Genomic DNA, 16,588 nt, shown 5'->3' with positions numbered 1-16,588 from the left:
AATATAGAATTGAAAACCCAGAAATGAACCCACAGATCTATAGCCACCTAATCTTTGATAAGAGAGCTAAAAAAAAACAGAATGGAAGAAAGACATCTTCTTCAGTAAATGGTGCTGGTAAAATTGGTTAATCACTTGTAGAAAACTAAAGCTAGATACTTATATGTCACCCTGTACCAGAATCAACTCCAAATGGATCAAAGACCTTGGAGTCAAAGCAAACACCCTGAAAACATTACAGGATGGAATAGGAGAAATCCTAGGTCTCCTTGGCACAGGCCGAAATTTTCTTAATAGAGACCCAGAGACACAACAAAGAAAGGTTGGACAAATGGGATTGCATGAAATTGCAGAACTTCTGCATGGCAAAGGATATAGTTAGCAAGATCAATGGAAAGCCCATGGATTGGGAGAAGATCTTCACCAGCAATACAACGGACAAGGGTCTCATATCTAAAATATACCTGGAACTCAAAAAATTAAATCCCCCAACAACAAATCTTCAAAGAAACAACTGCCCAATAAATAAGTGGGCTAAAGACTTAAAGAGAAACTTCTCTGAAGAGGAAAGAAGGATGGCCAATAGACACATGAAGAAATGCTCAACCTCCCTAAGCATATAAGAAATGCAAATCAAAACAACATTGAGATACCACCTCACCCCAGTTAGAATGGCTATAATCAAGAACTCTAATAACAACAGATGCTGGAGAGGATGTGGAAAGAAGGGAAGCCTACTGCATTGATGGTGGGAGTGTAAACTTGTTCAACCACTTTGGAAAGTAGTATGGAGGTTCCTCAAAAGACTCCACATAGAGCTCCCCTATGATCCAGCAATCCCACTTTTGGGCATTTACCCACATGATCACAAATAAGACCATACTAAAGCTACCAGCACAACTATGTTTATTGCAGCATTATTTACCATAGCTAAGATATGGAACCAACCCAGATGCCCCTCAGTAGATGAATGGATGAAGAAAATGTGGTATATATACACAATGGAATTCTATGCCTCCATCAGAAAGAATGACATTGCCCCATTTGTTAGGAAATGGAAAGATCTGGAAAAATTACATTAAGTGAAGTAAGCCAGGCCCAAAGAAACATAGGTTTCATGGCTTCCCTTAATTTCAGTAACTAGTATATGTCTGAGACAAGCAGAAAAGGTCAGATAAGTCAATGTTAGGTGAAATGAGTCCCAAGATAAGTATTCAAATGCTTTTTTCTTTCTTGCGATTGTTTCTAACATATTTATAAGATGATTTCTTTGTTGCTTTGTATGACCCTCCCACATGGTATAACCTCTGCTTTCACTGTATTTGATGTTGGTATAATTTGTGGAGGGGAAGGGCAAAAACAAACCTTTTAAATAGGGATACAGGTGGATCCATTCATTGCAACAATGAGATGTACAAATCCTTATGTCGAAAAATGAACTTTACAACTTTGGTGGGGGAGGGGGCGGCGAGAAGGGGGCAGGGCAGGGTGGGAGATGGGAAGGGATGGGAAGGGGAAACAAAGGAGGAGGCAACAATGCTTGATAAGAAATGTACTCATTACCTTGCCCATGTAATTGTCACCCCTCTGTACAATATTTTTACAATAAAAATTTAAAAAACAGAAAGAAAGAAAGCAAGCCCACAGATTTGGAGAAGAGCTTCACTAGCAATGGACAAGGAAGGGTCTCATATCTAAAGGTACTTGGAACTCAAAAAATTAAATTCCCCAACAACAAATTCTCAAAGAGCTACATTTTTAGTATGTATTTTTATTATAAAAATACTGTACAGAGCGGTTACAGTTACATGAGTAAGGTAATGAGTACATTTCCTATCAAGCATTGTTACCTCCTCCTTTGTTTTTCCCCCACCTCCTCATCATGTACATTTTAAATACATCCCAGGGACACATCTAGGACCATATTCAAGTAATTAGATTTAATTAAAGACAAGTATTAATGAAATAATATTAGAATTCATTTTATTAACGTATTTTGTTTTATAGCTTGCTTAATATTTCTTAAGGCTCAGAGTTATATATTTGTGTGTATACATGTACGTGTGTGTGTGTGTGTGTGTGTGTGTGTGTGTGTGTGTGCATATGCACATGCACAGTACTGGGGACTGAATTTAGAGCTTCTTGTTCTTGCTTCACTTTTTTTGCTCAAGGTTTGTGTTTGATTATTTGAGCCACAGCTCTGCTTCTGGATTTTGGTAATTAATTGGATATAAGAATCTCAGAGACTTCTCTGCCTGGGCTGGCTTTGAATCGTGATCCTCAGATCTCAGCCTCCTGAGTAGGTAGGATTACAGGCATGATCCATTAGCACTAAAAATAATAGATTTTTAATGATATTTAAATTTTTATACAAAAATATAATTTTAAAGTTTGAGTCTAGGTCTATTACTAGTGACTGCTGAAAGCTTAGCTTTTTGAAATGTGGTAACTCCAGCAGTTGCTATTAATAATCAAACAAAATAATCAGGAAAACAAATAGCTTCTTAGGCACTATTGGGAAAACAAAGAAATGGTGAAGATTATCGTATTTCTTTCTAAGATCCTGAGCAGATATATCCACACTATATAGGGAGAGAAATAGAATTCCTCCAAATGAATGTTTGGTTCTCTTTAGGTAACAAAGGGAACTTGTTCCACCCCTTCAATACACAGAAAAAATACAGAAGTTAAAATCCTATTTATACAACTTGTGAAGTGATATAGAGTGGCAGGAATAGAAAGCCAATGACACATACAAATATTTGAGAGTCTCTGATTCCAAAGAAAATAATCTGTGGCAAAGCAAAACTGAATTTTGATCATGGAGAGTGAGTGGCCAGCCTGACCACTGTCCAGAGAGCACTCTTGCCAGAGTGAATTCTTTGTAGCAGCAGCTTTCAGACATTTCTGAACTGGCCTACATTTTCTGTCACAGTCCAGTACCATACACACAAATATACATGTGTACATTTGCATGCATGCATGCATGTATGTATGTATGTATGCATGCATGCATATATATACATATATATATATATATATATATATACTTCATTTTGAAAACCACAACATATACATGGTTCTTAAAGTGCTGCAGAAACCATTCCAACTATCTAATGAAAATCTAAAAACTAAGTGTATATGTAAGAGTTATTATTCTAAAATCAGAATTATAACATCTTAGGACATTCAATCATCTATAGCAACATATGTGGTATTACCACAAGAGTGTTTAGTCATTGTAGATCTTTAGATTGCATTGAACATGAAGATTTTCTAGAATCTATCATATGTTCAGCGATAACTCTGTTTTAGGATTTTCTTTTTCCTTTTAAAATCTGCAGCTGGAAGATGTTAAGTCCATAGGGTACAAGAAGCAAATGAAGTCCTGCTATAGGATGGGGTTCACAGTAACATCACTACAATCCCAAACAGAATGACTGAGCTAACCTATAGTTTGCTTGTCTCATGAGGATCAGAATCAGGACAGTTCACCTAAAGTGACCTCCTAACTAGAACCCTAGTAAAAATGGTGTCAAAGATATGACAAGACACAGAAACCTTCCTTTCATGATTAAAAAATGTATATTTCATTTCTACTGAGATTGCTAAAGGTTTAAAGATGGTAACAAATGGATATTTGCTAAAGAATGACTAGAATTCTTTCCGAATTACAACATATTTCCATGTGCATAATATATTGCCCGTATTAAGTACCAGCTTCCAAGAAATAAAGGTATATATTAATATTTATTTATATTCTTGATAATTTTGGAAATGCCATCTTCTGAGTGGCTTTTTTCTTTTTCAGATTCTTAAAGAATGGGTGGCCCATTTCTCTTTCCCTTTTTAAAATTTTTGTCCAGGCTCTTATGAGTTTTATGAATATATTTTCCCAATATTTAAAAGTCAATGGGGGATATATATCCCCATGTTTATTATTTAAGAATTTATATTTTATTTCACCAATGTATTATAATCTTTAGAAATCTATTGTAAACCATGGACAACTGTTACCTACTATGGCAGCATACTAAAATCCTAATAACAATACCTTAACTTACTAAGCAGCAAAACTAATATTTCTTAAATTTTATGGTATCAACATTTAATTACTTGGGAAATGACAGAAGTTTCACACTTATCCCTCAAATTGCTTACCTGTCTCTCACCATATATATATATATACCTGTCTCTCACCATATATATATATATATATATATATATATACACATAATATACATACACATATATATGTATAAAACACCACAATCAAGCAGAAAATATGAAAACTTCCTTATACTTCTTACAAACTTTTGTAAGACATGTATTTGGTACAATCCAGTAGGACATTCAAGGATGATAATTTGAGAAAACGGGATAGCATGGGCATTTTTGACTTAGTGATATATGATTATTATCAGTTATACTATGATTTTGTGCCATCATGTACTACAGGTTTAGTAAGTTATTATTGTTTGAGATGAAGAAAACAGGTAAATCAGAAGATCAAAATGTCTATTATCCCTTTATCAGCTCAAGGATCTGGATAATATAAAGTTAACCCAAAACAAGAAAAACAAACTTGCTAGTGGAGCCAATGCAATAGACCTATCTTCAATGCAGATCAGCAAAGTTAACCTGGTATCTTGTAGGCTATGACTGTGGCCATGGTTCTCATACAACAGCATTTCCAACAAGGCTTGTATGGAACCAAAATGATCGCTAAATCTCAAAAGATTCTGTGATGAGTCAATTATTAGGTTCTTACTATCTCTTAGACACGATGATACCCCTGTACAGGGAAACGCTCATGAATGAAACTCAGGCCTTGATTTTTTAAAAAAATCTCACTCTTATTAAAAGCAAGCTGACACCTGAGCCTGCCTCTCACTACTTCCTGTGTTTGTTTATAAAAAGTTTAAGAGATCTTATTGTTACAATGGGTCATCCTGTATCCTTATTTTAGCATTTTGTTATTTCCCTTCCTTTCCCCAAATTACAAAAAAAAAAAAAATGTATATACAAGATGCAGGGCACTAGAATCAAATACTGTGAAAACATGGATTATATCATGGGGGAAGAACATACAAAAGAAACAAAAAAATCACATAGTATATTATAAGTACATTAAAAACAACAGCAAGAAGTTGTATAAGATACTATATTGAAAATGAACTTTACAATTTTGGGGTGGGGAGGAAGGAGTTGGAGAGGTGGGGAGGAAAGGGATGGTAGGGGAAAAACAAAGGAAGGGGTAACAATGCTTGATAGGAAATTGACTCATTACCTTGTTCATGTAACTGTAACCCTCTGTACAGTATCTTTACAATAAAAATGTATTTTAAAAGTTTAAGAGAATCAGCATTTGTGAATGTTTTTGTTTTTATGTTTTGTAATTATCAATGATTTTGATCAAATCTCCTTCTTGCCCCCTTTAACATTTTTCACTGTCAAATAAAACTTTTTATAAAAAATACTAACATGGTGCTTCTAATTTTATAGTTTGGACATAAATTTAATCATATACTGCATAACTCAATAATCAGTTGTGAATTATGAGTACTCTTAGTAAAACCTTCTTATAATAAGGTCTCAGGGCTCTTTCCTTTCAGCCTTGAAGCCATTTGCCACCTCCAACTCTATCTTTACCCTTCTCGCTATTAACGCTAAAGTTTCCACTGAAGTTTCTCTTCTTCTCAACTTTATTATATGAAAAGTCCTTCAGTTTTGAACTGCAGGTACATAAGAAACATCTGGCTATTAACATATCATCCATTTGTGAAATACTTGGTAATCCAACAAGCATTCAGTATACTGTTAATACCAATCATGATATTATTGTCATCAAAATCATCCAGGTGGTGAAAAAGGTACAATTCATTATGGAGCTAGAAATTCTAGAACTATTTCAAATAATTGGAAGTGCGGCTCAAGTGGCAGAATAAATGAAAAAGCCAAGCAAGAGTACAAAGCTCAGAGTTCAAGCCTCAGTACTCAACAAAACAAAACACTAAATTGAAATTAATGCAGAAGTGATACTCACTAGACACTATGTGGAAAATAAACTATACAATTTGTGGGAGGAGTCCGGAGGGAAAACTGGGAGAAAACAAGGTGACACCGTTCAAAAGAAATGTACTCATTTCCTGACTTACGTAACTATAACCCCTCTGTACATCACCTTTACAACAATTTTTTTAAAAGCTGCTCCTTCCAGATCTAATGTAAAATCAATTAAATTTGTTTAATAAATAAGTTCTATATTTATTACATAGCAGGATATTAATGTCTAGCAAGAGAACACAAGACAAACTCCTTCAGATTTGATACTTCGTACTTTCTTTCTTCCTTCCCATTCCTTTCATCTAGATTTGTGAACAACAAAATGTTCACCATCATCCCAACCATGGAAGTACTCCTCACATGGGCTACCTCTGGATTTCAGGAAGCCCCAGTGGGGGCCAGACTTACTTGCTACTGAGGCATCGTCGCAGGGAGTAGGAGGCACCTCCACCACAGGTGCGGGAACACTCGCTCCATGGGCCCCAGGCATCCCAGAGGCCATCCGGGTCCTCCTCTGAGCGTGCAGTCCTGGAGCTCTACAAGAAAACAAGCAGACAGTCAGCATCATGTCCTCATTGAGCCCTGACCCATATGGCCTAAATCATGGATGGCTTGTATGTCTGTCCACGCTGGCCTTGCTAGAAATGAAAATATGCATCAGATTCTTTTTAATTTAATAATACAAGTCAATTGGAGGAATCTGAACAATGGCTGAAGGAGAGGAGAAACAGTACTAATGGGAAAATGTAGCATGTTGTTATTATCATATCCCTACATATATACACACACACATATATACATAAATATATCTCCTTTTACAGGAGGATTATCTAGATGAACTTGATCTCAGACTAGTGCTAGATTAAGCACTAAATTTTTTTTGTAGTATTGGGATCTTGTATAAATGAACTGCTAAAGGGAACAGTTGTTTAATAGAATAATCTTTGGAACTTTCTAAGATCTGCACAAATTCCATTAGAAACCTGGTCTCTGGGAGTTGTCTAAGTGGATTTCTAAGAGATATATAGATTTAATTTCTAAATTATTTGAAAGGAGGGATAGATAGCACAATGATATAAACAGGCACTATGGATCTACCCAGCCGTAGGTGAGCAAGGGGTAGATAATGGCTCCAGAGCCTTTTCATTGTAGAAACTTGGACTTTCATGTAACTCCTTTATGTTAACCTTCTTACCATAAAGTGGGGTAGAGAGTAAAGCTAATGATCCCATTGAGTCATTGTAAAGATTACAGTAAGAATTAACATAGGAAAAACACAACCCATGCTTGAAAAGTCCAAATGCTCATGGGTAGAATAACATATTCACAAAAATGTAGCATGTACATTCATTAACACATTACTCAGCCTTAAAAAGAAATTCTGACCCATGCCATGGCATGGTTAAACCTAAACCAAGTATGCTACACACAAAAGCACATATACTGTAGAACTGTGCTTGTGTGAGGGTTGTCAGGGGCCGGAGGGGAAAGCATGAGGAGTTAGTGTGTAATGAGTACAGAGTTTTTGTTTGTGAAGATGAAACGTTCTGGTGATGAATGGTGGAGATGGGATCAATGCCCTTAGTGCCATTCAACTGTACCCTTAAAAATAGTTAAAATGACTGGGTGCAGATGCTCGTTCCTATAATCCTAGCTTCTCAGAGGGCTGAGATCAGAGGATCATGGTTCAAAGCTGGTCCAAGCAGGAATGTCTATGATCTTATCTTTAATTAACCATCAAAAAGCTGGAAGTGGAGCTATAACTCAATTGCTAGAGTGCTTAGCCTTGAGCAAAAAGAGTTACAGGGCAGTACTCTGGTCTTGAGTTCAAGCCCCAGCACTAGCACAGAAAATAATGGTTAAAATAGTAAATTTTGTGTTACCTATATTTTACTACTACAAAATAAATACATTTTTTCAAGGGAGCACATAGACAGTATATAAGAATTATTTAAAGCCGGTTGTCAGAGCTCACACCTGTAATCTTAGCTACTTGGGAGGCTGAGATCTGAGGATTGAAGTCCAGCCTGGGGCAGGAAAGTCCATAAGACTCTAATCTCCAATAAACTGCAGAAAACAGGAAGTGGTGCTATGGCTCAAGTGGTAGAGTGCTTGCCTTGAGCTGAATTGCTGAGGGACATCACCCAGGCCCAGAGTTCAAGCCCCATGACCGACAGAAAAAAAAAGAATTATTACTTAATGTTAACCTTATTTATCTTGTATTAATAACACTACTAGTAAGTATTCTGGCAATACACTTAGGTTTTTCTTTTGTGTTGAATGTAGTAGAGTCAGGCATGATTAGGTATCATCTCCCAGAAATTCCTGACTACAACACAGTACACAGTAGTGCCAGTAGTGTCAGATTGCATTTTCCTGGGGGGTGACCTGTCAGCAGTGTCATTTTCCTATAAAATTTGGCAGAGCATGGGTGAACCACATTGCTAACCCCAAACTCTGTCTTTCCTAGATACTTACTGAATACCAAATGTGGTTTTGAGGGTGAATAAAATCAATCTCTACTCACTGCAAGATGAGGTACTTATTGAAAAGATGATGTAAGAGAATAGTTAGTGAAAGAGAAAAGACTTTGCCATTGAAGGACTCCTCCTCCTCCTCCTCCTCCTCCTCCTCCTCCTCCTCCTCCTCCTCCTCCTCCTCCTCCTCCTCCTCCTCCTCCTCCTCCTCCTCCTCCTCCTCCTCCTCCTCCTCCTCCTCCTCCTCCTCCTCCTCCTCCTCCTCCTCCTCCTCCTCCTCCTCTCTGGAAGAGAGGTCCATCCAGCTTGCAGACACCTGCACCTCTCCTGACAGCCCTGTTTTCTCTGTGTGATTGGAAGATGACACTACTGAGAGAGATGTAGTATTTTCTGGACAAAGTTCTTGCTTGTGTGACACACTTACATTAGTATGATATAACTGTCCTTATTTTATCCAAATTCATTGTGACCAGGATGAAAACAGTTATCACAAAGAGAAGGCTTGTGTAGTCATTAAAGTGAGTGTAATGCATAATAAACTTTGACTCTATTGTTTTATCTGCAAGAAATCCCACATGCAACATTCACAGGAGAATAGCTTTTCTATGTGAGATAAGAGCCTCAAATCCTTGGTAGAGTTTCTCTCTAACTGCTTTCTGGGTAAGATATTAAGAAAATAATATATGACAGTGAATTTGTTTTTCTACAAAAGGAAATAGTTTCACATTCTGTGCTAATGCTGCTGGATATTTTTCATGTGCCCTCTCAAAAGAGACACTATAGCCTCTAAGGTAACTTTGACTAACTAAACATTTTGTTTCATCATTATGAGTCTAGCACAAATTAATATAGTAAGTGTTCATATTCCTCTGAAAGTGATCACATACAGGTGGACCCATTGCAACAATGAGATGTACAAGTCATTATGTCAAAAACGAACTTTACAACTTTGGTGGGGGGGAAGGTTGGGGGGGTGTGGGCAGGATGGGATGGGAAGGGGAAACAAAGGAGGAGGCTACAATGCTTGATAAGAAATGTACTCATTATCTTGCTCATGTAATTGTAACCCCTCTGTACAGTATTTTCACAATAAAAAAAATAAAGAAAGAAACTTACAAATGAGGCATAGGCCTATTTGTCAAAGAGGAACAAATTCTGTTTTTTTTAAAGTAAGTGAAATAAACCTAATGCACCAAATCCATGTTTAATGCTAGATAAAGTGATTTTCCTTCTTGTTAACTAGGCCCAAGTTTTACATCTACAACCAGAAATAACAATTGAGCAATGCCTTTCATATAATTTAAAGTCTAGAATATTTGCTTATTGCAGCCTTTAAGACCATCTTCCATATAAACAACTTTAGTGTCTGACTCTGGAAGCACTCTTGTTTATTTCTCTCTTACTTTTCAATGTGGGGTCCTTTTGACTTTATAGCAGAATTTTTCTTAAGTGTAAATTTTGAAATGCATCTGTAATGGAAAACTAAGACTTTCAAGAAAAATAAGGAATAGACTGTCTAAAACTCATATTCATTGCTTCTAAAAGCAAATAGCTACCCTTTCTATACATCTAGGCAATTTGTTTCTTCTGTATCATTTCTATCACATACATACAATATTTCAACTTTCAGTGTTTCAAAAACAAGATCATGGACCTTAGTGATCAAGAAATTATCCTTGACCTCCCAGCTCACAGTTTTGGTGCAATTTCAGGGGGAAATGGTGCTTTTTATTCATATTGATGATAGAGAACTAAACAACAACTATTAAAATCTTCATGTAAGCTAATGTTTCACCTGTAGGAAAGTTATCATAAACAGCCAAAAGTATATCTGATATTGAACATAAGGAAGAAGGCTACCATGAATCCCTTTCTTCTTACAACTGTACTTATTTTACTTTATAGTTAATGGACAATTAGCACATATTTCAAACCAGCCCTTTAGAAATCCAGCAAACATTGAGAAAAGAGATGACTCTAGGTCCTCAATGAGGACTGAATATGTCTTGAGCTATTCAATTTAGAAAAAAAATAAACCTAGTCATTTCTGTATGTTTGGTGTCACATCTATTGAGCTCTAAATGTGATATTTGATGAAGACTCTTAACTACCTTATCATCGGGAAAATTTAGCAGTCAACTCTAACACTCAATCTGGTGTTGTAGGTCAGTCAAGAGGCTCCAAACACCAGCAACCACTGCATGAATGGAATCATTTGTGGAAGCTGCTCATTAGGTACCTCTTAGGATTATTAGAAGAATTTCCCTAAATCCATCAACCCCAGATTGCTGTCATCCTCTCGCCATTACTAATTTATCAAAAACATTTGTCTGATAGTTCTATGGCTGATTCAGAGACAATTGCATCAAAGTATCAGATGACTGGCTACAAGACTGACAGCTACAATAGGTAAATGCTTTGTGCAATCATATGAAGCAATATTTCCCCTCACATTTGACTGCCCAGTATACACTGTCCTTTTGAATAACCTCTTATGTAACCGTTTAATCCCCAAATGTCTTTCACTGGAACCTGGACAGCTTATCAAAAACCTTATGGTATTGAAGGATAAAGTATAAATGAGCAGTAAATATCTCTTAGCATTATCTGTGCTCAGAGGCACACATGCAGAGTGCTTGGAAAACACTTTTTCCAAATGTTATAATAAGAGGTCAAGCTATCCAGAACTAAATGAAAATAAAAGGAGGTGCTGAGGAAATGGCTGATAGGTGTTTGCAAAATTGAAGTAGTATAACAGCTGAAGTTATAGTATAAGCAAGGAGGTTTTTAGATACCAACAGATCCTCAAAAGCAAAAAAAAAAAAATGGGTTTACAGGATGAAGCAGTGTGGTGCTTACAATGGTAAGATCAGCAAGGAGGTATCTGCAATCTCTGGTTTTCCTCTCCTTCCAGACAGTTTAGCTTAGGCCATCTGGAACTGTGCATGTACATAATGGATGTCACACACCTCTAAATTAAAAAGACGGGCAACTCAAATGATGAGAGAACCATTTTCTCCTGTGGTGTACCCAGGCAAAGTAAAGAGTTCTATGCACAGAAACAGCCTGTCCATGTATGTATGAAGCTTTGGAAAGGAATCTGTAGATTCCATTTTTAGCCCTCCTTGACTTCTTTTAACAACTTGGAATACTGGCTCTGCTGCCAACTGTACGTGGTAAGGGTTGTGATTCCCTGCTCCTGAGAGCTTATAGACATTAAACAGTAACTGGGCTCTTGTAAAAGTCCATTAGCTTTTTGATGTACTTTCTGAAGGAGCAGGAGGCATGGGTACTGAGGCATGCGCCTTCCCAGATGATATTTGCTTGCTGGCTTTGCTTAGGAAATTCAGATCATCTGGTTCTTATCATAGCTGCACTGCTGGGGGATATGATGAACTGCCAGTGACACAGCGCATGGTCTTTCAGAGGCCACTGCGTGAAGCCGGTCCCTTGCTACTGAGGAGAGAAGTCAATTTTGTAACAGGGTGTAAACGCTATTCAGGCCAAGGGTACCTGTCTTCCTTTTTCTTTCCATGGGTTAGGCCTACTCTGTTCATATTTCGGTCAAGGAATATAATTGCACCTAAGCCTGGAAGGGTAGTGGTGAGGGAGAAAGCTGGGTTTTATTAAGTACCTATGTGTCAGGAAGTATACCAGGCTTTTTACAAATTATTGTACTTAATCCGCATGATGAGCCAGGTCAGGTGGGATTTTTCCCCCCCTATCTGAACAATAAGAAAACTGAGGTTCAGTGAAGTTGAACAACTTGCATTATGGTACAAGGGAAAAAGAGCACAGGCCGGGGAGTCAGAAACACTTTACTAGTCAGATATAAGTAAACTTGACTCAGGCTTGCTGCCAGATCTCTTTGAGCCAGAATTTCTTCATCTGAAAAAAAAAGGAACACTGACATTTCCCTTATTAGAGAGATTGTGAAGGTTCACAGAAGGAACATATATAGAGTAACTAGTGTCATTCTGTCATATTAACATTGCTTATTTATCCCCCATCACATGACACAAATACACCTTCCCCCTTGCCTATACCCACTGCCAAGACACACAATTAATACCCATACCTGGTGGAGCTAGGTTATTTTTTTTAACAAGACTATTTTTTATTAAAAATCTCTACTATAATAGCTACAATACATTGAGAAAATGTGTAAAACATTCAACTGATCATTATATTGTGTGCTATTAGTTTTTATATTTCATAAGAGTGCTGTAAGCAATGGCATAGATATCAGTCTGAAGAAATCCAGTTAAATTGAGGACATGTTTTCTAGGTCAAATAGTTTTCGTATTATGTTCAACTTGAGCTTTAATCAGGATAGAACCTTTGATTATCAGTTGTTTCTTAATGGAGTTTTTTTTTAAGTAAGTTTTTTATTGTGAAAATACTGTACAGAGGGGTTACAATCACATGAGCAAGGTAATGAGTACATTTCTTATCAAGCATTGTTGCCTTCTCCTTTGTTTTTCCCCTACCATCCCTTCCCTCCCATCTCCACAATTATATTCCCCGCCCTCCTTGCCTAAATTGTAAAGTTCGTTTTTCAACATAGCATCTTGTACATCTCATTGTTGCAATGGGTCAACCTGTATCCCTATTTAAACAATTTGTTTTTTCCCTTCCCCTCCACAAATTATATCAGCATCAAATACAGTGAAAACAGGGATTATACCATGGGGGAGGGACAAACAAAGCAACAAAAAAATCACGTGGTACCTTATAAATATGTTTGAAACAATAGCAAGAAAGAAAAAAAAAACCACTTTTGTCCTTATATTGGGTTCATTTCGCTTAACATCATCTTATCTGACCTTTTCTGCTTGTCTCAGATATATACCAGTTATTGCAGAGCTAGGTTAGTTTTTAAATACTTTTATTATCTTAAGTAGTGATACAAAGGAGTTGCCAGATTTTATAGTCATATAAAACCTTCTATTTTTTTTGCATCTATATTTGTTTGACCTTCCTTTCACTTTCAGTGTTTATCAGAGTATAAACTCATCATAAAGTGACAAAAACTAAAGCTGTTGCTTTCCTATAAAAATTATTTTGTCCCTTAGTATGGGACAATAACTGGGAGTAATACCTTGGAGATAGACTTAAGATAGCCTCATTACTGTTTAGGAAAGAAAAACCTGACTCTGTTCCATGTCAGATATTTCAATAAGATTTTTATTTCAGAGCTATGGTAAGTTGATTTTTTTTGTATTCTATCCAAGGACAAGGCTGGATTACAGCTCATCTAGCTGAGAAACCTCTGGGCATTTTGGAGAGCTCCACCAGAACACAATTTCACAGCCAGCTGAAGAAAAACCAACAATTGCTGATATGAACAAAGATTTGTATTCAAGAAATTTCCAACTGGCCATTAGATTTTTTTCTTTTTTTTTTAATTGTGAAAATACCGTACAGAGGGGTTACAATTACATGAGCAAGGTAATGAGTACATTTCTTATCAAGCATTGTTGCCTCCTCCTTTGTTTCCCCTGCCCATCCCTTCCCATCTCCCCGTTTCCCCGCCTGCCCCTCCACCAAAGTTGTAAAGTTTGTTTTTTGACATAACATCTTATACATCTCATTGTTGCAATGGGTCCACCTGTATCCCTATTTAAACAATTTTGTTTTTTCCCTTCCCCTCCACAAATTATAACAACATCAAATACAGTGAAAACAGGGGTTATACCATGGGGGAAGGACATACAAAGCAACAAAGAAATCATCTTATAAATATGTTAGAAACAATAGCAAGAAAGAAAAACCATTTTAGTCCTTATCTTGAGGTTCATTTTGCCTAACGTCAACTTATCTGACCGTTTCTGCTTGTTTCAGACATATACTAGTTACTGCAATTAAGGGAAACCATGGGACCTATGTTTCTTTGGGCCTGGCTTACTTCACTTACTATAATTTTTTCCAAGTCTTTCCATTTCCTAACAAATGGGGCAATGTCATTCTTTCTCATGGAGGCATAGAATTCCATTGTGTACATATATCACATTTTCTTGACCCATTCATCTACTGAGGAGCATCTGGGCCGGTTCCATATCTTAGTGATGGTAAATAATGCTGCAATAAACATAGATGTGCTGGGAGCTTTAGTGTGGTCTTGTTTGTGATCATTTGGGTAAATGCCCCAAAGTGGGATTGCTGGGTCATAGGGGAGCTCTATGAGGAGTCTTTTGAGGAACCTTCAGAATCAACTCTAAATGGATCAAAGTCCTCAGAGTCAAAGCAGACACCCTGAAAACATTACAGGAATAGGAGAAACCTTAGGTCTCCTTGGCACAGGCCGAAATTTTCTTAATAAAGACCCAGAAACACAACAAATCAAAAAAAAAAAAAGGTTAGATAAATGAGATTGCATGAAATTGCAGAGTTTCTGCATGGCAAAGGACATAGCTAGCAAGATCAATGGAAAGCCCACGGATTGGGAGAATATCTTCACCAGCCATACAACGGACAAGGGTCTCATATCTAAAATATACCTGGAACTCAAAAAATTAAATCCCCCAACAACAAATCCTCAAAGAAACAATGGCCCAATAAATAAGTGGGCTAAAGACTTAAAGAGAAACTTCTCTGAAGAAGAAAGAAGGATGGCCAATAGACACATGAAGAAATAAACGCTCAACCTCCCTAAGCATATAAGAAATGCAAATCAAAACAACATTGAGATACCACCTCACCCCAGTTAGAATGGCTATAATCAAGAACTCTAATAACAGCAGATGCTGGAGGGGATGTGGACAGAAGGGAACCCTACTGCACTGTTGGTAGGAGTGTAAACTTGTTCAACCACTTTGGAAAATAGTATGGAGGGTCCATTAGATATTTTGAGTAGGTTAATGTCAAAAAAGGCATTGATTTAAATATTCTGTCTAGTAGTTTCTGTTTCTTTAAAAACATGAGATTAGTAAGTAGAAATACTGTAATAAAATGGATAGAATCTATCTAACATGTATTTACCACTATCTTTCATTTATCTATGTATGTACTATCTAAATATCTATCGTTTATTTACATCTATCATCTATTTTTGTATCATCTAAGTTTCTATCATCCATCCATCCATCCCTCCATCCATTCATCTATTAGTCAGTCCATCCATCTGTCCTTCAGTCCATCAATCTGTCTGTCTGTCTGTCTCTATCCTGGTACTGAGAATTGGGCCAAAGCCCTTATACTTGGCAAGCATTATACTATTTGAGCTATACTCTCAGCCCTTTTGCTTTTGTTTTTGAGTCTTGATCATTTTACCTGTGCTGACATCTTCTCACTTCTGCCTTATGAAGAGCTACCAACTACAGACATGCACTACCATGTCCAGTTCTGATAGAATATTGATATAAGCACTATCATTCATCTTTTCTGATAGTTTGAATGAATCCACATATAAATATACATTTATCCTCATACACTCATATACGTATGTAGGATGTGAAAAAAGTCTGGATATATATGCATGTATGACTGGAGAGGACATGAAGAATTTTTTTTTTACTAGACATGGCCTGTCAGTCTTGTTTTCTTTTTCCACTACAATAATTTGCTTTATAATAACAATAACAACCTCCCTACTGAATGCAGGCCCTGCTCAGTCAGGAGAAAGGCTGCAGTCAGTAATTTCATTTCTTTCACAAAGGAAACAACACAACAAAACCACATCCTGTGGGAATGGCAGTCATTTTGACAACTCAGTGTTTCCATATTTGTGATGACAGTCATCACCTCCCGGCCCCTGAACTGCAGGGATATTTTGACGCCTTTGCCTTGTTCTACTTCAGGTGTGAATGGCTCCCCATTTTACAGGAGAGTAGGGGGAGATAGACAAATGAAGCTGCTCTCCTTGGTTGGGGCTGCTGCTGTGGTTCTTTCCCCATACTTAAAAAGGAAAAGAAGTCTCCAGTGGAAAATAGTATGCAGGCCCAACACCAAGAAAAACAGTGAAGAGTCACCTCCTGGGGCCTCCACACCCCTCCACTCCCCAAAACAGGCATGTTTGAAACTCCCCCTCCAACAAAATTCCTTCC

General features: G+C 37.1%; 1 protein-coding gene across 2 annotated transcripts in view; it reads right to left on the bottom strand.

The window, feature by feature from the left end:
• Adamtsl1 (ADAMTS like 1) overlaps nt 1-16,588 on the bottom strand; it is a 393,459-nt gene that overhangs the window by 353,823 nt on the left and 23,048 nt on the right. For both annotated transcript variants that reach the window (XM_070007848.1, XM_070007857.1), the window contains exon 2: nt 6,475-6,602. In XM_070007848.1, coding sequence (XP_069863949.1) covers nt 6,475-6,602 — 128 coding nt within the window. The remainder of the gene's footprint in view (nt 1-6,474; nt 6,603-16,588) is intronic.

The sequence above is a fragment of the Dipodomys merriami genome, unplaced genomic scaffold (assembly GCF_024711535.1).
Source record: "Dipodomys merriami isolate MVZ:Mamm:240054 unplaced genomic scaffold, mDipMer1.0.p SCAF_11, whole genome shotgun sequence".
NCBI classification, from domain to species: domain Eukaryota; kingdom Metazoa; phylum Chordata; class Mammalia; order Rodentia; family Heteromyidae; genus Dipodomys; species Dipodomys merriami.
The sequence above is the reverse complement of the archived record's forward strand: the minus strand, read 5'-3'. Positions and strand labels throughout refer to the sequence as shown.